General features: G+C 42.2%; 1 protein-coding gene and 1 long non-coding RNA gene across 2 annotated transcripts; one reads left to right on the forward strand and one right to left on the reverse strand.

The window, feature by feature from the left end:
- Positions 1–303: 303 nt before the first annotated feature.
- On the reverse strand, positions 304–7,076 carry LOC103456556 (uncharacterized). Its single transcript, XR_532275.2, has 2 exons — positions 6,584–7,076; positions 304–1,651 (listed from the first exon to the last, which is right to left on the reverse strand). It is a non-coding gene; the product is annotated as an uncharacterized LOC103456556 (long non-coding RNA).
- csrnp1b (cysteine-serine-rich nuclear protein 1b) lies at positions 5,723–20,339 on the forward strand. The gene is made up of 5 exons (XM_008396183.2): positions 5,723–6,025; positions 13,838–14,038; positions 15,975–16,234; positions 16,329–16,625; positions 16,750–20,339. Exons 2-5 carry the CDS (start codon positions 13,858–13,860, stop codon positions 17,722–17,724), a joined length of 1,713 nt encoding a protein of 570 aa, XP_008394405.1. The 5' UTR covers positions 5,723–6,025; positions 13,838–13,857; the 3' UTR covers positions 17,725–20,339.
- Positions 20,340–20,730: the final 391 nt, after the last annotated feature.

The following is a 20,730-nucleotide window of genomic DNA, read 5'->3' on the forward strand; positions in this document are numbered from 1 at the left end:
CCCCCTTCCATCCCCGAAGCCCTGTTGTGACCGTCTGCTCCGCCTGACCACCACCACAACACCACTGAAAACATCGCAGGACTGTCTCATCTGGGCTGAACATCCTCTGGGGAACAAATGTATTTATACCCATTGCACTTTCTCTCATTTTCCCACATTTCAATCACAGACTTTTGTGTATTTTAAAATGATTTTCTAATAGCTTCTGCAATCTGTCGGTTTTTTTTTGTCCCTTTTTTATTTGATTAACAAATGGCTGAGCATACATATACACGTGCAAACTGTTGTTTTTGTTCTATTTTAACTTTTTCTAAAAAATTTTATTATTGCACTTAATGTCTGTACAAAGTGATACAATAATTCAATTCAATTCAATTCAATGATTCTGCTGCTGATGCGGCCCACATCCCTGTAATTTGTTTTTACCAGATGTATAACAGGTACTAAAAGTATCAGGTTTATTATCCCTGCTGATTACTTGTATCACATTAAACCACTGGCACACGTGGTACTAGCGAACATGTCGCTTCCCGCTCCAAATCCATTTTCGACATGCAATTAGAACGCACGTAATTTGGGTTGTGATGTTCATTCCCACACTCAGCTCTAACTTTTTTTTGACACAAAATGTGAACAGGTTCAAGAAAACTTTCTCAAGGCAGAGCACCTCCTGTGTGCAGTGGCTTTCTCTGATTTTGTTTACATCACATTTTGAATCGTAGCTTCTCCATCCAATGTCCACATCTTAATCCAACAATCAGTTTTATGACGCCTCCGACGGCCATAAACCGCTTGGTTGTTGAGGCCACCATTCGCAGCACGTGCAGTCACAGTTCTTTCTCCCTCTGCAGATGGAAAGCATTGAAGCCCATTATTGCGCTCTTTGAGGGGCGTCTTATGAACTCTTTGGCACACTTTTAAAGAGAGTGGCCCTAATGTATTCAGGCCTGATTCACAGCGGCTTTGGCACTACCATCCCCCCATCAGGCATACACACTCGCTTGGCTACTTTTTTTTTTCTCAGAAGAGAGAGGTAAACATGTGTGAGACTCAACGTTCCCTACAACTTTTCCTTGTTTGTCAAAAAGAGCAATTGATGGGCCTGACAAAAGGGACTTCAAAGGGGCAGCATGAAAGGCAGGAGTCCTATGGTCAAGACATTTCCTGTTGATCTCATGAGAAGTTTATGAAGGCTCTTCATCACGGTCCCAGAGACTCACGAGGAGTTCTTTAATGCTGCCCAGATCTGACGGTTACATAACACGAGCCTGTTGAAACAACATTGTCGAACTTGTGCCGGTGATCCGGTGTTTGCCAACTCCGCTGCTATAATTAGGCATTGCACTGCAGTGAACCACAGAAGAGGCCGAGTGGGTAAGAATGTCTCCAAGCTCTCCGGGACAGAGGACTAATTGTTAACACTGCTGATTATTAGGGTACATTTTTTTTTTTTTGGTAAGGAGAACAAAATTCCTCAGCAGCGGCTGTGACTGCCGCTGTTCATGTGACTGTCGGCTTCTTCCTTCGGGCTGTGGATGGTTCATTGTTGTGTCTTAAAGGGTTGCCGGGCGACAGGAAAGCGAGGCCGGGGTGGAGTCTGTCTGGACACACAGACTCTGTCACACACCCTCATCTGCTCTCTGCGGCACACCTTAGACACATGAAAACACAAAACAGCCACTCAGATGAGTATCATTATCAGCACGTGGAGTCTGGGCCGAGTAAACAGAATATTCACATGGAGTATCATTAGATACAATACATGTTTTTAAATGCCCCATGGATTTGAGGTAGTTAAAGTCTCCTTCTGTTGGTCTTTCACATAAAATCATAGCAAAATTGTTGAGTTGAAAGAAAAAAACTAAAGAAGTTCTGAGGGTTTATTTATTTTTTTCTCGTGGCATTATAACTGTCACCAGCTAATAACATTTTAAAGACAATTTCCATCATTCTGACTTTGTTCAACCTTTTAAAAAAACACAGCTTATCTATTTTTATGTAATATGTAACATATATTTATAATAAAGTTAATATTATGGGGTTTTTTTTAGCATTGTACGTCTGTCACTTTTGCACACATTTATTTGTTAACTCACCAGAGTAAACGATAAAATTTCCAGACGAGCGGCATCTCTGTTATCCGTGATCTCTGTTATCTGACCCATCGATTACCACAGAACCCTGTATAAATGCTGATTTATGTTTCCAGTGAAACTACTAAAGAAAACAGCTGACATGCAGTAAATCATGTTTGCATCCTGTTATGTGATAATAGTGTGTCACTTATTAATTTCAAAAGGCACTTCAAACACTGTCGGTCCCCGTCGGCGGCTGTTTCTGCTCCTACTCAGCTTTGGTGCTTATTTTTGCCTTCGTGGGTGACGCCCTAAACAAGGAGACCCTCAGGCTCAACAAGCTGTTGAGAAAAAGGTTCCCTTATTAGCAGGGAGCAATTAGCAGGAGACTAGGAACACAGCTTTGGGAGACATCTCCCCAAATATCTGAGCAAAAAAACCCTCTATTGATTTTGGCAGGATGCTTTGCTAGGCGTATTTTAGGTGCAGCTGAGAAAGTAACGCATGTCCATGGGCAGGGTCACTCAAAAATACCTGGGAGGAGCACATCAGAGGAGGGATGGATGCGTGACGCTGTCGTTTCCACAGAAAGTGTTGCAAATGGATCACGTCGGTATGTTACAACACCGTGGAATGCCAAATATGCGAACTGCTGTTGAACTACAGATGGACTTTACAGTCAAGAACGCTGTCGTCTGTATGTATTTATCTGTTACAGAGAGTGTTTAACAAATAAACCACCATTGCGCATTTTAGTGTTATGTGTGCATTAAGGAATATTTTTGAACAACACAACTGTAAATTACAGTTGTCCAGTTGTCCAAAACAAGGGCTTTAGAACTGTGAGTAGAAATAGTGGATTCAGACATACTCAGGATTTGAAGTAAAATTTTGTTAAATCACATTCAGGAAATATAATTTTTTAATTGATTCTTTAGCTAAGTTCAATGACCTACAGCAGCTGTTCAAAGGAAACTCCTCTGAAAATCAACTACTGCTGAGAAACCCAACTAACTAGACTGTGTGGAAACTCTCTCTCTCTCTCTCTCTCTTGCTCACTTTATCTATTTATCTAGTTGCAGAACCGGGCTAGTAGCACTGTTATCTTGCAGCAAAAAGGTCCTGTGTTTGAATCCCGGACTGGGTCTTTAAACATGGAGTTTTTGCTTGTGTGGATTCTCTCCGGGTACTCCAGCTTCCCCCCACAGGCCAAAAACATGACTGTGAGGTGAACTGGTCTCTCTAAATTGTCTTTAATTGTGAGTGTGTGCACTCATTGGTGTTTGTCTTGGTGTGTCTCAGTGTTGCCCTGTGATGAACTTCTGACCTGCCCTGGGTGTACACCGCCTCTCACCCAATAATAGGCTAATAGGCACCAGCCCCGCCCACAACCCTGCAACCCTGCAAGCATAGGTACGTACAGTAGGTATGTGCAAAAATAAAAGCAATGTGACATAAAACTTTCTAGATCAAGATGATACAGCCTGCAAATTTGCTCTGAGATAATTAGTCTATCTATAGACAGACCTACCAATAATTTGCAGAAACGTCTTTTTAAAATAACACTATTTATGAAATAGCATAAGATCATGTTGGGATGTCAAAAGCTCCAATAAATTTTAAGTATTTTACAAATAAATTCTGCAGTTATTGTTTGGCCTACTTGTTTGTTAAATTATGTTTTTTTTCTGAATCTTCAAAGTTGCACAGCATAAAATATGAGGGAAGAATAAATGTCCTGCTGCTGCACCCGCGCACGTGTGAATGTCTGGATTACTTGTTGGCACGTTTGACGCCCAACCGAAAAATGAGGAAGGACGAGCAAGAATGAAAGCACAAATGCTGGCTTACTGTATCGTCATCACATTGTGACGTTACAGAAGACTGGCTGCTTGTTTGTCGTTTCCTTATATGGTACATTCGCATGTTTGTTTCCTGTCTCTGAAACAATTCCTAGATTTTTTTTAAGTCTATTTTTTTTTTCTTTTACAATTTTACATTGCTTTTATGTTTGCAGTGCTGCAAAAAAGTTGCAGATTTTTTTCCAGACTTTGCTTTTTTTGTGTCACCCTTTCATGTTTTAGATAATTATACAGATATTTAAAATATAGTTCTTCTGACAGTTTCCTTTTGTTAAACAATAAATTAACTATGATTAACCACCTTTTTTTTGGAGAGCTGAGTTCAATTTCAACTCCTCATACTCAGATCTGATTATAACATAACCTGTGGAATAAAAAAATAATAACTTAACCAATCTGACAACAGGAAATATGCTCAAAGATAAAAATAAAAAAATAAAAAAAGCAAAGGATGATGTAGATTTAACCATATTGGTTATTTATTAAAGTGTGTTTACAGTTTTAATGGTTTTCCTTTTCGTCACCTGTGGGAGTTGTGTACAGAAAAGTATAAAAATATTATGGAAAATGATATCTTCTTTTCTTGTCTTGCTTGATTTAAAGAGTGGCTTTGAGAAATACACTTCAGTGTCACATTACATTTATACTCCAGTGAGCAAAGAAAGTCAGGGGTAGCTAATTAAAAGTCACCTGACAGTGATCAATTAAAAGTCAAAACTGATTTACTCATATTTTCTTTTAGTTATGTTTGGGGATGTAGGGAAGATAAACGGAAGAAAACCATGTTGTCAACATGTAGTTTTTATGCTCCTCAGCTCTAGAATCATAGTGAAACTGTTAGAAGAAAACCTCATATATCCATATATACGACTTTCAAGGAAATAAAACAATAACCTTCTTGCTTCTAAATTCAAGTTATACTTTTCCACGTGCTTTTTCTGATACTTTCATATGACATTTAGCAATGAAACAATGGAGGCTATTGTAAAACTGATCAACTTTTGACAATCAGACGGAAAACCTTTCCAATTCACGACCTAAAACAAGTAATTTCAAAAGATTAAATCGTTTAATCTTTTGTGCATTTTAACACGTATTGCCTAAATCCAAATTTGTATTTCTACAACGTATGTCTTGCTTCCAGTGTACACTTCTTCACTCTCTTTTCCATTTCAATTCTTGTTAAAGCACTCTTGTTTCCCTTATAATGTTCACATTAAGGTAATTCCTGCTTGTTATAGTAAACGATTGCGTTTCCTCTGAAAAATAAAAAAAAGTATCCGATGTGCGCTCTGTCTATAAAGAACGTGACTCATTACTCTCAGACAGCTTAGTCAGTGTTTTCCCTGAAATGCAACCATTGGCCACACCAATAATCATTTAGCAACTCACGTATCCAACGGAGTTGATATTATTCTGTTGAGTAATCGCATCAGTCTTTAAAGATAGGTTTAGCTGTCAATCTGTAAATGATTGTACAAACTCACCGCTAGAGTCACGGCTTCGTGCTCAATGCTTAACAGCAAATCAGCCACACACTGCTGCCTGCCTGTTAAGATATCCTACTCTCCCCCACAACAAAAAACAAACAACAAAAAAAAAAACAACCACAAGCCTCTGGTGTGGTTTGTGTGGAGCAAAATGAAGCAATATATATATGGCTCTTTTATTTTCTCACGCAGGTAATCGGGGTACAGTAACACGGGAGGACAGGCAGCCAGGCAGGAAGCAGCGTGGGCAGTCTCCCTGTGTCACCGCCTGCGTCAGACCAGACGCCAGGAGGGAGTTTTCCACTGACGAAAAAGGCTGCGCTTCTCGGCAGTCTGCTTCAGACAAGGGAAGCGCTTCGGCTGGTGCGGAGCCCAGGAGACAATAGCAGCGAGAGCTGTCTATACATACACACAATTCTATATATGCGGGGATTCGCGCACTGGTTTTTTGTTTTTTTTTTCCTCCTCCTCCTCCTCCTTTTTTTTTTTTTTTTTAAATTCACATATTTTATTTCTTGTGCTTATTCGGATTACTCTCCCATCGATTGATTATCCAGTCCTTCTTTTGATTCCCAATGGTGATCGGATACTTAAATTGGTGAGTATCGCTCTACTGAGCGGCGTTAATTTATCCGCTTATTCTGTTTGAATGTTTTTAGTTGTTTGATCGGTTTCAAGTATTTCCACATGGTTTGCGTAAGGGAACCGCTGTGACTGGTTGATTTTAAGGGCTTTTATTGTCTTTGCTGCATTTCTTAAAAGAACGACTGTCGCTCAAGTTGTCGATTTATTGCTGTGACGCGCTTGGACACTTAAATCTGTTAAAGTGAGTTTTAATCTAGCAACATATTTTTTATTGACGCAAAAAATATATATATTAAAAATTAACAAAGGTAGCGGCAAAGATTTTAAAAATAAGTTCACCGAGTCGCGATTCCAGCCAATCGGATTCATTCATTTGCTTCCTTTATGCTCTTATTCTGGGTCATATAAACTCCACAGCTCTCATTTAGTGGTAGAACGCAACTATATAGCGTATTTTTGTGCTCGTGGCTTCATTTATATGAACTGTTGATGAGGTCGGCTTTGTGTATTGAGTCTCTGCGTATTGAGTTTGTGTGTGTGTATGTGTATGTGTGTGTGTGGAGTTGTTCACCTCCGTGGTGCTGGTGCGCCTCTTGTAACGAGAGCGACTCCTGAAGGCACTACATGTGAGCGCCCAGCTGACAGGGCTGCTGTCATTAGAATTAGCATTAATCATGAGGAATGATCGGGTCAGAGAGAGGGAGGGGAGAGCGACTCTGTTTGCGCATGTGCAGAGTAGATTTGATCATTGATTCTTGATTAATTTGATTAGGATATTGTTTCTTTTAAAGTGAATGCTCGGTGGCAGGTGGGCGTTCGTTGAGCACTTTCTTGTTTGAACTAACAGTTTTGCATGACAACAAGCAGTCATTTCTGAACGTATGAGTTGATTAGCAGATGATCAGCTTACACGTGCTGGACGCGTTTTGTTGTCGGTTCTTTTTTTTTATATGTCGTTTATTGTTCTCCCGAATGCTATCTGAGCCATATGTATATCAGAGATAGTTTAAATCGTCTCTAGTGCGACCTCACCCGGATCATTTTTGGAATAATTTTTTCTTTTTTTTTTTGACTTGGTCTGAATGATCCTTTGTCTAAAGGAAAGGCTTCTAGTCCTTGTTGTCCAGCACTGATTGACACATGCTTTTCATATTGATGCTCATACGTGTTAAATAACTTGTTGTCTCATCTTGTAGAACAATAAAATAATTGAAAACAAATTAACAAAAAATAATATTGCAGTGGTGAAACAAAAGCTCTGTGTTTTTGAGGGAAATTATTTTGCCAGTATCTGTAGACTACATGGATTTTAACTCAAACTGGACGGGCAAGTCAGTGGTGCCAGGATTCTCCTATGTGACCCACTCTGGTTGATTTAACACAACTCTTGCAGGCAACACCAGTTGGCCACCTTATATGTCTTAGTTCATGCAGCACGACACATCAGATCCATATGGGCCCACTTTTTCAAACCATTTCTATTTCATACGGGTTTCATTTCTAAATGCTGCCTGACCTCTCACCAGGGGTGCAGCCAAAGATTTTTTTTTACAAAGAGTGGCCAGAAGGGGGCCACTAATAATCTGGGAAAGGTGACCAAAACTAAGCCATGACAGAACTTCTGGTATTTCTTTTGTTTAATATGTCACAGCGGAAGCTAGAATTAATACTCTAAGCTAATTTCTTGTTGTTTTACAACATGCTTCACAAAGTTTAGTGTCGATGAGCTTTTAATTGCTGTGGTTCTCCTCATTGTTATTTTTTTAAAGGTTAAGATCCAATAAAAACTGAAACCAATTCTAGCAATTATCTAACACATATAACACTAGATCTATGATTTTGAAGAGCATCAGTTGGCATTGTAGTGAAAGTCATAATTAGGTCTCACTGGATCATCAATTTTTTAGCCCCATTAGGAATTCACAGCCATTCTTGTAATAATGCAACATATCCAGACTGAGTCTTTTGAAATTCTCAAGAAAAAAAAAAATCCTTATCAACGGCCTTTCTTTTTTTTTTTCCTTCTTGCATAAAAGATATGAACATTGGAAGAGGTGGAAAGAGGTCAACAAATTTATAGAGGTGACTGTTGCTTCCTCTGGATCCCCTTGATGGCATCTCTGAATCTGCCACCGTCTAACTGCCTCGTGTCCATCTTGTTATCTTGTATTCGGTTAACCTTGCGGTGCCTGCAGCTGTCAGGCGCATCAGACAATCTGGATGGCCGCTTCCTGTGCACCGCTCTCTGTTTGTTTCACAACCTCAGGAAGCTCTTGCACACTTTTGGTATCACTCCATGCCAGCTGGGAGAGAGAAGCGGCAGAAGAAAGCCGAGTTCAGGCGAGGCTGGGGCCCCCACGCTTTTGTGCTGGGAGCACAGAGAGGAGAAGGAGGGAAGAGGACTGGATGGGGGTGGGAGCGAGGGGAGTCGGCTGACAGTCTTGAACACAGCAGCAGTGGAGAGAGAGAGAGAGAGAGAGAGACGGAGAGACAGAGAGAGCTCCCATCTGGCTTTGTCCTCTCCCAGCATTCCGTACGGCAAGTGTCCCAGACTGGAGCATGACCCCTGAACCCACAACCTCCTCCTCCCTTCCTCCCTGCACACATACACACACCCAGAGCAATAGAAATGTTCTCAAGTCTGCGTGTTCCTTAACAGCCTTGCCTAGATTTTAAAGTTACTAGTCAGACTATTTGGTAAAATCCCTCAACATCACATTAGATGTGACGTTTTTCTTTGAGCATTCCCCCCCACCCCCCATTCTTTTCCCTCCTTATTTGCATGCTTTAACCAAATTCCTCCTTCAAAGGGGTTTACATTTATTTTGTATGACTGCAGCAAAGCATTTTTAACTGCTCAGTGTGAGCAAACCGTGGAACTATTCATTCAGTTTGCAAGAGGTGAATCATACAGGAAACCAATCAAATGGAAAACGTCAGAAAACAGATTTCTATCAGTTAAACTTCTGAAACTGGTCACTGGATGTCTGTTTATATCCGGCACAGAGACTACCGATTACAATTATCTGAAGCCCTAATTCATATGCATTTACATTTAGCTTGTTTATGTGCTCATTAATTGGCACTGCCTCTGTTTTTTTTTTAATAGATCAATTTTAAATTGAATGCTCACATACCTCAGCATCTATGTCATAATCTGCAAAAAGTTGCTGGCCAGCCATAATGTTTACTAACACAAGTTTATCTTGTGCCTTTTAAGTCATGGTTTCATACTTTGTGTGCACCACTGGACCATTCCTTTTAAATTTGAACCAAACTCGAGGGCATGTGTGTGTGAGCACACAACCTGACAGGTGTGGCTTTCGAAAAGCAAAAAGCTCATGTTTCTCAGTGAGCAGGACTTTCCATCGTTTAGCAGCAGAAGGCACATCTGGGTTAGATAGAGCCTGTGTTCTTCTCCCACTGTTACAGCTGGAGCTGCGCTGCCAGAGTGGAATTCCTGCGGATTGGAGACATGACATTATTTATTTGTTTTGTACAATCCTTCCCCCTTCTTCCCACCACCTCTCCTTTTTGGAATCGCTGTGCGCACGGGGCGAAGCGGAGGAACAGAATGTTTCTGTGGCACAGTCACACAGCGAGCCCTCAGTGAGAACAACAGGCTCAAAGAGGAGGAAGAGGGAGAAAAAAAAAACAGAAAAAAAAAAGCAGGAGATGTGCTTTTCCTGCTTTGCTCCAGCAGGTGGAGCACTTCTGACTGACAGCTTGGGCTTTAAATAATAAGCCAGAATTTACCCAGCTGGGCAGGAACAGGAGTCGAGGGGCCACCTTCATTTCCACAGCTCTGATCAGTTACCTGAGAGGTGTTGTACCCTGAAGCCCTGTGGGAGGAGGGGGCTGACCTGCCCAGACACAACTCCCCCCACACACAGGAAGGACTCCCGGGCTCATCATTATCACATTTTATGAGCACTCAGTCAGTCGTTCAGACGCTGCGAGGCTGTCAGTGTGCCATGTAAATGCTCTCAGCGGGCCAAGATTAGCACAACTTGTCGCTCCCACCCATGTTGTTATCAGCTGCAAAGGGGGCTGGACAGACGGTGCAAGGGGCAAAGTCAACTGTGACTTGTCCTGTTGGGCTGAAGGGTAAGGGGGTGTGTGTGGGGTGGGGGGATAAGATTCAACAGGCTTCCAGTTCTGGAGTTCCTGTGACAAGTAGAAATACTGGAAAGGTCTGGAATTTGAGTCAGGGGTTTCTGTCTGCATAAATATGGGAAAAAAACATAAGGGAGTGGAAAACATTTGTATTTTCAGGTTTTATTCAGTGACTCTATCTATCCATCCATCTGAATTGAAATATCTCCTGTAAATACAAAGTTCAGTGTACTTTGGACTGAGGTTGTGGCTAATTTGAGTCTGATTTTCTTACCCACAAATGCCAAGATTAAATTGTTTTTTTTTATTTTGAAGTAGCTTTTCTGAAAGTTGAACTAGAATTGAAGTCATTAAGTGCCACTTTCACATTTGTACGGAACTTGCTTGAACGAAAAGCATAGGTGTGCGTTGTGCTCATCATTGGAGCCTTTTGGTTGCATCCAGATGTCATCCGCTGAAATAATTTACTAATCCTTTAGGGGGACAATAACTTATGTTTCCAGATAAGGTAAAGGGATTCTAAAGTCAAACGAACAGCACACAGCTGCGCGTGTATCGAGATAATATCATCTCACTGACATAGTTCTGCGTCTGACTTGAGCTGTGTAGTACTTCTGGTGACAAAACTCCTCGCCGGAGATTTATCTCCCCAACTCTGCGACAACTTGGCTGGGGGAGCACCTCGGCGGATGCGTCCTTTATCTGTCTGCCCGCGTGTGGCTTGATGGAATGACAGCAATGCATAATTTAGTGCTCGCTGAAAACATGCTGCGCTCCCTCTCTCTGGCTCAGCTGTCCGATCATATCCATTCTCCATTTAGAGCGGCAGGCGTTCAAAGGCGCTGCCTTTTCTCGATTCCCCTCTTTTTTTTTTTTTTTTTGTATCTTTGTCTTTTTCCTTCCTCGCCCTCCACCCTCTTGCAAAAGACTCATTACAAGATAGATGTTTTTTTTTTCTTCTTCTTTTACCCCTGGTCTCCTGCTCCATCCGTGCTCCCTTGGCCTCGCTCTGTGGCTGCAGCGGCTGAGAAGCTCCAGATTGACTACAAGCCGTCCCTTGCCGGGATTAACCTCTCGCCATTGTTTCTGCCCGTTGAACAGGATTAACAAATCAATGTGTCAGGTAGACTGCAGTCAAGAGACAATGACCCAGTTCTGACACCACTGCCCCCCTTTTCCTCATCCTCCCACCTCTTTCCCTCACCTCCCCCCCTTCTGTCTCACTGCAGCTTTTAATTAAAAAGACTTTGCTTAGCTGGCGCTATGTGCTCCCTGGAGGATGCCTCACAGCTTTGTTTTTCTTTTTTTTTTGTTTTTTCTGAGAATTGGGGGGGTGGGATTGATGGTAAAATGTGAGGTGAGCTGATGCCGCGCAACATTTGGAACACACATGTTGTCTGATAAAGTGAACACATAAGCAACAGATGCTGCATCCAGGTGTTTGGAAATTGTTTCAAGGCAAAACCACTCCCTCCCCCCTACGTTTTAGATACGAGGCATTTGGAGATTATTTTGTGCTCCAACACATTCGCAGAGGGGGAAATTAGTGGCTTGTGTTCTCACTAGCTACTGTTTGGTGGAAGCCTTTGTTTTTGTAGTTGTTGCAAGCCGGCATGACCTATTGCAAGGTGAATCATTCGTCATGTGTGTAGTTTGGACAACCACAGCAAAGACAATAATAGCATCCCCCCCCCTTTCAACAACAAAAGTCTATGCCTTTTGCCCTTGACTCTAGCATCTTTATCTTTGTCACCACCGACCACTGATTTTGCATATTCTTCTCTGCAGCATGCCGGAAAAAAAAGACTCTTCTCTACCTGCTTAGTTGTTTTTATGTCCCTTCTGTTCTTGGAGCGTTGACTCTCGTACAGTGTTCATACAAGACAGGACAGGCATGTGGAGTGGAAGTTCCTGTAAACCGACTGTCTCACCTTTTCTTTTTTTTTTTGGCACCTTCAAAGAGCGACAACGACTTACGGTAGTTTGTTGACATGACGGGTCTGCCGTTTGTGTCACCGAGCCTACAATGATTGGCCTGGTAAGACTTAAATTTAGCTCACTTGCAAGTGCAAAGGATCCCTTCTCTATAATTATCACAACCTTACCTTTTAATTGAGTTTTTGTTGCTAAATTATAGGTATTACAGGGAAAACATTTGAGCAAACAGAGCTGAAAATAACCCCAAAAATTGAGGCACATCCACAAGTTTAGCTCAAGTCGGAGCAGCTGGAAGAGGATCTGCAGTGATTGCACGGGCAGAAAATTGGACACAATTGATAAACATAAAGAAATAATGTTTCTGATCATATTAGTGTGACAACAGTCAAGCCAACATGAAAGGACAGTAGTCATATGAAGTATGGTATAATATTAACAGGTGTTCAGCATTGCACCGGCTTGTTGCAGAAAGCTGTTTTAGCAGTCTTGCGCTGTTGAGGTTTTGCTACTGTTTGCCTTCTGACGAAAAAAAAAAAAATAAAGGTGACAGACAGGGTGTGAGGGAGTCTCTGATGATGTTCCTGTATCAGTTTGAGTCAGATACAGAAGTAGAGACCCTTCAATTACTCTTTCACTCCCTTCGCTGTCCTCTACATGGCACTCTTGTAGCTGAGACCCGGTACTTTAGCACACTCTCAACCAGAGTGCTGTAATTAGTTTTTTTGGGTGATGGTAGGGAAAACAGTTTGATGAAATGATCTCCTTCTCCGTCCCACATAGTCGCTGGGAGTGTCCGCACTGGAACAGAGCCCAGTGGTGTCTTCCCACTCCCCCCTCTTCCTTCCTCTCTCCTCCCCTCCTAGTTTAGACTCAGTCCCAGATTGTGAAAATGATGAACTGTACTGTACAGCATCAAACCACTGCCTTTTCAGAATTGGCAGAGAACCCCGGGGACATATTTTTGTTGCGTAAATATAAAATGTACAAGTTGTACCCTGCCGTCTTGGCAAATAATGCAAATTTTTAGGGTGCTTTGATGTTTTCCTACAACTTCTCGTGTTCTGAGATACTTATTAGCCGGTTCAAGTTCAGAATTAAATGCATCAACCAGGTTCGACCAGTGTGACGCAATATTATGGAAGATTAGTGGATAAATGGCCTTCTTTCTTCTCCCTTTTTTTCTCCTCCCTTTTTATTTTTAAAGGATTTATTGTTCTTATCGCTGAGCCAGCAGACTCTCTCGTGGGAGCTGTGAAGAAACGCACGAGTTGCATACCAACAATCTGAAGAAAAAAAAACAAAATTCCTCCATGCATCATTTTACATGCAGAAATTCAACATGAAGGCAAACAAGACAAGTGGCAAATTCCTCTTAGCCTTGACCTGCTTGAAGAGAATATCGGTGGTTAGACGATTGGGTCACCTTTGTGTGGTCTGTCTGTATAATCAATGCTGAGCTGATGGGATTTGTAAGAGGGTGAAGGGTCCAGTAATTGTTGACTTAGGCAAATAAGGACTGATTGATTGCTTCCTGCGCCGTGGCTAACTCCCATTATTTGCAGCATGAGACGTGGATCCCTGGACACTCTCAGATGGCAGTACACAGAACTCAGTTTCGCTGCTCTGGCTGTGCAAAAGTCTTGTGTGCACACACAAAACCATAGTGGATACTTGCAGTACGTCCTGTTCTTAAGATGAAACCCGTGTTGCTTTTTATTAAGCGGTGTGGATAATGTGCTAATAACCCTTGTCTTTCTGCCTATTCACGCAGATTCTTCACACTAAGACGCCATGACTGGGCTTCTGAAGAGGAAGTTTGAGGAGGTGGACGAGGACCCATGCTACTCGTCTCCCTCGCCCTCTTCCCTCTCCTCCGCCTGCTCGGGCTGGGACTCGGAGGGGGAGAGCTGTTACTCGGACACCCTGGATTCCAATCCCAGCAACCCGTGCTCCCCAGCAACAAATTTCAACAGTGAGTGTTCCCTCTCAAGCACTCTCTCAGCTTGTCTTCAGCATCCGTTTAAACTCTGATTGCAACCCAAACATTATACAAGACGGCTTTAGCAATTCATGCCACTGGCATCCGATGAAACAGTTTGCAGAAATGGGTCCAGACTTTCACAATGAACACCTCTGATGATTTTTATGCCCTAAAGCTGCAAAATGGTTAATCACATTAAGCACGGGGGCGGTTCACCTCGGTTTTATTTCCACCTTCCTCCCCAGAACCTTGCAAGATAGGCCCATTGCTTCACTTTTCCTTTCAGAGATTTAGGTCGAGCAGCTTCAGGGTGTTTACGTCTGTCTGGACCCGGCTGAGTCTTTAGGGGGGACTGGTGGTGAGTTTGGAGAGGGGATTGTGTTGTGTATTGGGGAGAAGGTTGCAAGGTTTCCAGGATGGTGGGGCAGGAAGCCAGGAAGAGAAGCGTGGCAGGTTGCCAAGGCTGGGAACACACAGCGCCTTGTCTGAAACCTGGGCGTGCACCCAACACAGGTGCTGGAAGAAACTGGGTGAAGGGATAGAAAAAAAGGTGTGGGGGCGGTGGAGGAAGCAGACATGCAAGCCTACTTAGAAGATCTGATTGAGTGGACTATTATGATTTTGGTGTTTGTGTTGGACAGAGAGTTGTTTGCTAGAGAACACTGTGCAAAGATAGTTAATCTGGAAGCTACAGAGTGGGTGCTGCTTGTCTCTTGTGGTTTGGATGGATATGAAGCTGGACCTGGCACTCGAGTTGATCTGTATTACCCCTGGCAGCAGATCAGACAAATCAGGGAGGCTGTTGTGTTTATTGGTTGTCCATACTGAGGCAAAAGGACACTTTTCACGTAAGCTTTCCACATTATTGGGATAATTTAACGTGCTTTGAAGTCGTCAGTAATATGTCCATCACCCAATGTAGACAGAATTAATGTCTACAGTGGGAGTAAAATCCCCTGATGGTAAAAGGCCAACATGTAGTCTTAAAGTGCAAAACTTTCCATCGGTAATCCACAACTGTGCAACCTAACCAACCCAACTAGCTGTTGGCATTACCTTCCACTTTTCTACAAACTCACTTTGGTACAGCAACTTTCTACTAGATGCAGGGGAAACTACAATGGATTGATATGTTTTAAGAACGTCCCTTAAAAAAATATCCAAACTTTCCACTTTAACTGTCATAGAAAAGTCACAGAAAAGCTACTGGTTTTTGTGCATTTCTTTGTTTTTGTACAGGGACTCTGTATGGAGTTCCCTTCCATAAAACAAAGGTAATGGGGACCAGATGGGCAGGGGATTACCAGACTTTTCTTTAAACACATAGGCTACTCTTATTAAAAATGGCTGCTGGAGCTTAAGCGGTGGGAAAGGTTGCTTGTCTTAAAAGGAAACTTAAAAGCTGAAAATTCCTTGATGGAGTAAGAAGAATTTACACTAAAGTTCAGCTCTGCACTCATGCCCCCCCGCCCCCCCTCACTGTGGTTTATTTCTAGATGTAGCTCATTAATGACCTTTAAATGTGCGGATCACGATTCGGTGTGAAGGTTTCCATCCCACCTGGAAGCCCCAGGGATTTTACTGATCATGTACTGATCCCTGGTGCTTCCTCCACCGCGTTCACCACTAACAAAAGGGGAAATTCCTGAGCTGGGCGTCCTTTGGTCGCACGCTAGTGTAAAGCTGGATGGATTCCCAGCAGTTTGGGTTTCACTTTACAGGATGTACGCATGTCAGATTGCTCTTGGCCGTATCATTTAATTGGGTACATGATAAGGCCAGGTCAATGAATCACAGAGGTGTCCTTTTACAATTCGTCCGGAAGAATTGGCACAAAGATGTGGAGCAGTACGCCATCTAGTGCTGGAAAAATGATGCAGGATCACCCTTCATGTGTTCTAATCTTCTTCTTTTTGTCCTTCCATAGCAACATCCATTCTGAAGAAATCCAAAAGGGCACGCCGGGGCAACGTCACATTCGACCAGGTGACTGTGTTCTTCTTCCCACGGTGCCAGGGCTTCACCAGCGTTCCCAGTCGAGGAGGTTGCACCCTTGGCATGATGCAGCGCCACAGCGTGCGGCGTTCATACACTCTTGCAGAATTTGCCGCGGAACAACGGCTCCTGCGCAGGGAAAAGTTCCTCAATAGGCTTAGGGAAGAGAAGCTGGAAGCTATGAAAATGAAGGTGAGAAATGCCTCCAGCTAAAAATCAACTAACTGGGCGCTCAGCCTCCTGTCTGTGGCAGCAAATACACATGATTCCTTTTTGTCTGGTACAGCTGACAAAAAACGGAACCCAAGAAAACGAGGAGGCAGATCGGCTTACGGTAGACGACGTCCCAGAGCAAGACATAGACATCAGCAGTGCCAACCTGGACGAGGGCTCTTTCCTCCAGCCATTCCCATCTAAGAAGCGCTATGCACTGCTCAAAGCAGCTGGTGTGAAGAAGATCGACAAGGAAGAGAAGAGACAGCTGCACGAGCTGAGGCTCTCCAGGGAGAACTGCGGTTGCGATTGCCAGGGCTTCTGCGAGCCTGAAACGTGCAGCTGCAGCCTGGCGGGCATCAAGTGTCAGGTAAGAACCGAAACAAAAGAATAAAATGGTCACCTAAAATTTCCTGCCGGTAACTGCGACCAAAGGGAATTCAAACGAAAGTTTTTGTTGCGAATATTTCACAGCTTCTTTCTGCTCCTTGTAGATGGATCACTCTTCTTTCCCATGTGGCTGCACCAAAGACGGCTGCGGCAACACAGAGGGCCGAATTGAGTTCAACTCTAACCGCGTACAGACGCATTACATCCACACTATAATGAAGCTGGAGCTGGAGAAGAGGCTGGAGGAGCAGTCCAGCGCAGAGGAGGAGGAGGAGGAAAACACTACAGACGCAAACACCCAGCTACCAGCGGTGCCCTCCTTCCCTTTCAGCTCAGAGCTGATGGCAGGCGGAGAGAACAGCTGCAGCAGTGACATGACGGACTCATCGGACTCATCTGGTCAGAGTGAGGACTCTGAGGCAGGCGAGAACCAGTGCAAGCATCACAGCCAGCTGGAGGTGGACGAGAAAGGCCTGAGCCGGATATTGAGTTTCAATGATACGAATAGCGAGGATAATGACAGTAAAAACACGTGTTGCCCAAATCAGCAGAAGCAACAGCCAACAACAGAGGCGTTCAGCAGCTTTAGCATTGTTGACTTTGCTGATGAAAATGACAACATAGACGCTGCCCTGCTGGAATCCACAGACAGTCACATGGACAATCGAGCGACGGCCTTTTCAGAACTCTTGGACGAAAACGCCAACCAGGGAAACGGCATTTTCCATAGCTGCAGCGTGCCGCACACGCCTTCTCCCAGCATTGATCGCTCGGCGAGCTACGACATGGACCTGAGCCTCTCCTCGGAGTCAGACCTGGAGTTCTTCGACGGCTTCCCGTGCTTGGGGCCCAGCTCGCTTTACAATTCCCTGAAGGAGTACGAGCACATGGACAACTATTTCCAGTTTCAGCTGCCTAGCTACCCCGGTTTTCCTGCAGCGAGCGACACGGGGACCTGCCTGCTGGAATCTCTGATCGGCCTCTCAGAATCCGTCCCGGAGCCCCCTGCTACGTTTACGGACAATCAGCTGATGGAGGAAGCCATGAAACTGTCTGTGATGGAGTCTGTGAAAGTTTGACAAAATATGTGAACTATGTAAGAAAGGAAAAACCCACAAGAGAGAGGGGTCGGGGGTGAGGGGTGGGAGTTAAGAAGAGGACTGAAAAATGCACATACGATGTCAATGTGTTATGAGGAAGCTGTGATTTCCCTCTTCTTTTTTTTTTGCCTATTAAATATTCAGATTCCAGACTTGCCTTCAAAATGTTAGCAAAGCAGTTTGGGATGATTGCTGTGTGAGATGGCAGCTAGGGGTTAAAAGTGGACAGAGATCAATTTGACCAGGCCAATAGAAACCAGAGAATCCTAAGAAAGCTCTTTTAACCAAACCAAGACCACCAACCGCTCTCGCTGAGCAGGAATCACCCTTAAAACTGTTTCCAGGTTGGGCGTTAATCTCAACACAGCTGAATGTTCACCTCAGGGAATTCAAATTTTTTTCTAGCTTTCTAGCTTTTGGAGGCAATGTGTGGTGACCATTGCTGTGATTGCCTTCATACGAAACCCAAGTCAGATTGAGATGTACAGTAGTTCTGTTTGCATCCCACCCGCCCCCAACCCTCCCACCTCCTTTCTGGAGATGACTTGAGCGAAGAAAAGCTGAGGTCTTCATCCCAAAAAGGTCTTTTTAAGGTACAAGAAAAAAAAATCCCTCTCAGAGCTCCTCGATCCGCACTTTATCTGTGAAAATAACTATGTATGCGTAGGCATTGTTTTGGTTATTTGGGGTGGATTCAACAGTTTGATGCTAAATTATGGAGTTTCTTATTTATGGGCTGGGATTGTTGCTCATATTCTTAAAAAAAAAAGAAAAAAAAGAAGCTGTTATCTGTATTTTATTTTGTTTTAAATTATTTCCTTTATGGTTTTATTTATTTCAGATGAAGCCTTCATTCACAAAGCACTGTGGTTTGTTTACCTTAAAGTGCAATCTTCCTCCTTTTTTTTTTTTTTTCTTTTCAATATCACATTAAGGTATTGCTATGGGAAACGGAACCCAGTGGCGGTTTTTGATGTTTCATATAGGCAATTGCCCAGGGCGACATTACAAAGGGGTGCACTCGAGAAACTAAAAAATAATACATTTCTGACCTGAACAAGATTTCTATTGCTTTCATGCGTGCGCAGTCGTGGGAGAGTGTCCCCTTCTTCCTGCTGTCTATAGGGTGACTAGTTTACGTGCTTTATGAAGAACTGCAATGCATTTGATCCAACCTCGGCTGGATTTGTGTATTTTTGATCGGTTGGCAGAAAGAAGAGCTTGCACACAACGTCATTCATTCGAGAACCGCCACTGATGGTACCACAAGTCCATCCGAAAGTATTTAATATCTATTCTCTTAACACTTTGTTTTAAGTTATTCTGTCTTTTATTTCATGAGTTATTTAATTTAAAGACATTTTGGCAATAACGTGGGCCGTCGTGAAGTTTACTGGATGTGCCTGTTTATCAGGGGGAGCCATGCTGACCAGTGGTGTGCGCACAGTGCTTCCGTTTAAGCTTTTGGGACTGAAAACTGTGGAATCTCCCTAATCACTGAAACAAATAAAGAAAATTATGGTTCTATTTGTATTGCTGCCTATAATATAACCGTAGAAAAATTACACTAATATTTTCTAATATATGTAGGATGAAAGAATTCTAATCACTGACAAATTGAATATTTTATTAAGAAAGCAAAATTAAGAATTTTCAATCTGAGACTACCTTTGTAATATATGAATTATAGAGAAAATGTATGCTTATGAAGGTTAGTGCATTCTGAAGTATTTTTAATAGGCAGCCGAATGGTTGGATATCTTAGAGAAAAGCCACTAAAACGTAAATTGCAAAAAAAAAAAAAAAATCTATTTGATTGTACTCTGAGTATTTCTGGAAGTCTATGACTTGGGTTAAAATGTTAGAAATTACACAAATGCGAAGGTTTTTTTCTTTTTTTTTTTTTTTGTATTTTAGTGGATTAAAAACTGCATATATTATACAGTTTTTAATCCTGAACCCTGAAATTTGAAGAGTTGCCTCATTGAGTATCAAACAAGACTTTTTTTTTTTTTTTTTTTTTTGAGCTGAGGGACACTAGAGAGCTGATGTACATATCCTCACCCTTTCCACGGCTGTTTCAACAGCCTTTTCTGGACCCTTTAGAAATTATGCATGCAGGTCCTATTTGTTAAAACTTCTTCTGAATAATTGTATTTTTTTTTAAGTGCAGAATGCACATTGGAAATGTATTATTCGCTTTTTGCCTTTTTTTTTTCTTTTAATAATTTCATCCTGTATATGTTCGTATGCCATAAAGATTGGCACCATTCTTTGCCAGCAAACATAATTTCTTTTGTAAAAAAAAAAAAAAAAAAAATTAAAATTAAATCTCATGAAGAAATGACATCAGTGAGTGTTTATCAGTGTAATATTACAGTACAGTTTATTATTTCAAAAGAATGTGTCTTACTTTTTCTTTGCCTTTTTGTGTTGTGCATATTTCTGCTTGAAAAGGTCCTGCAGAGCAAACAAAGCTGCTTTATTTTTTACATATTCACACATTAATCTGCTGTTCAAAATCATTTTCTTTCATCTAAGCCATTTTGACAGCTTGTCCCTCCAAATGATAATAAAAAACATTCTTTTGTAAATGCCTAGCTGTTTGTGTGATTTGTCGTGTGTTGGATACATTAATTTTATCTTCTTTAACTTTATTTATATTTTCACTTTGCAACAAGTGTTTTCTGATTATTTGAGACAGACAAACAAGATGGTGCATAATAGAAGTGAGGAGAGGATACATGTTGGCAAAAAAGTGTGTATTTATAAAAAGTCCCCATTACTTTAATACCCCTAAATAAATTAATCTCAGTATAAATAAGAACAAAAGAAAACCTCTTAGAGGCCGCAAAAGACTTGTGGCTCGGGAGGAATCCCAAACATACAACCAGAGCTTCATCTGAACGGTCGAGGTTAACAAGAAGAGAAAAGTTGTGGTAAAAAAAATAATTTTAACCTGACATTAACAAACACCTAATGAGA

This window comes from Poecilia reticulata, linkage group LG20, assembly GCF_000633615.1.
Source record: "Poecilia reticulata strain Guanapo linkage group LG20, Guppy_female_1.0+MT, whole genome shotgun sequence".
NCBI lineage: Eukaryota > Metazoa > Chordata > Actinopteri > Cyprinodontiformes > Poeciliidae > Poecilia > Poecilia reticulata.

Excerpts from the sequence above, each read along its gene's own strand:
- csrnp1b (XM_008396183.2), top strand. The coding sequence starts at position 13,858 with ATGACTGGGCTTCTGAAGAGGAAGTTTGAGGAGGTGGACGAGGACCCA. Across the intron at positions 16,235-16,328 it reads TGGAAGCTATGAAAATGAAG|CTGACAAAAAACGGAACCCA; the intron begins GTGAGAAATGCC and ends TGTCTGGTACAG. Across the intron at positions 16,626-16,749 it reads TGGCGGGCATCAAGTGTCAG|ATGGATCACTCTTCTTTCCC; the intron begins GTAAGAACCGAA and ends TGCTCCTTGTAG.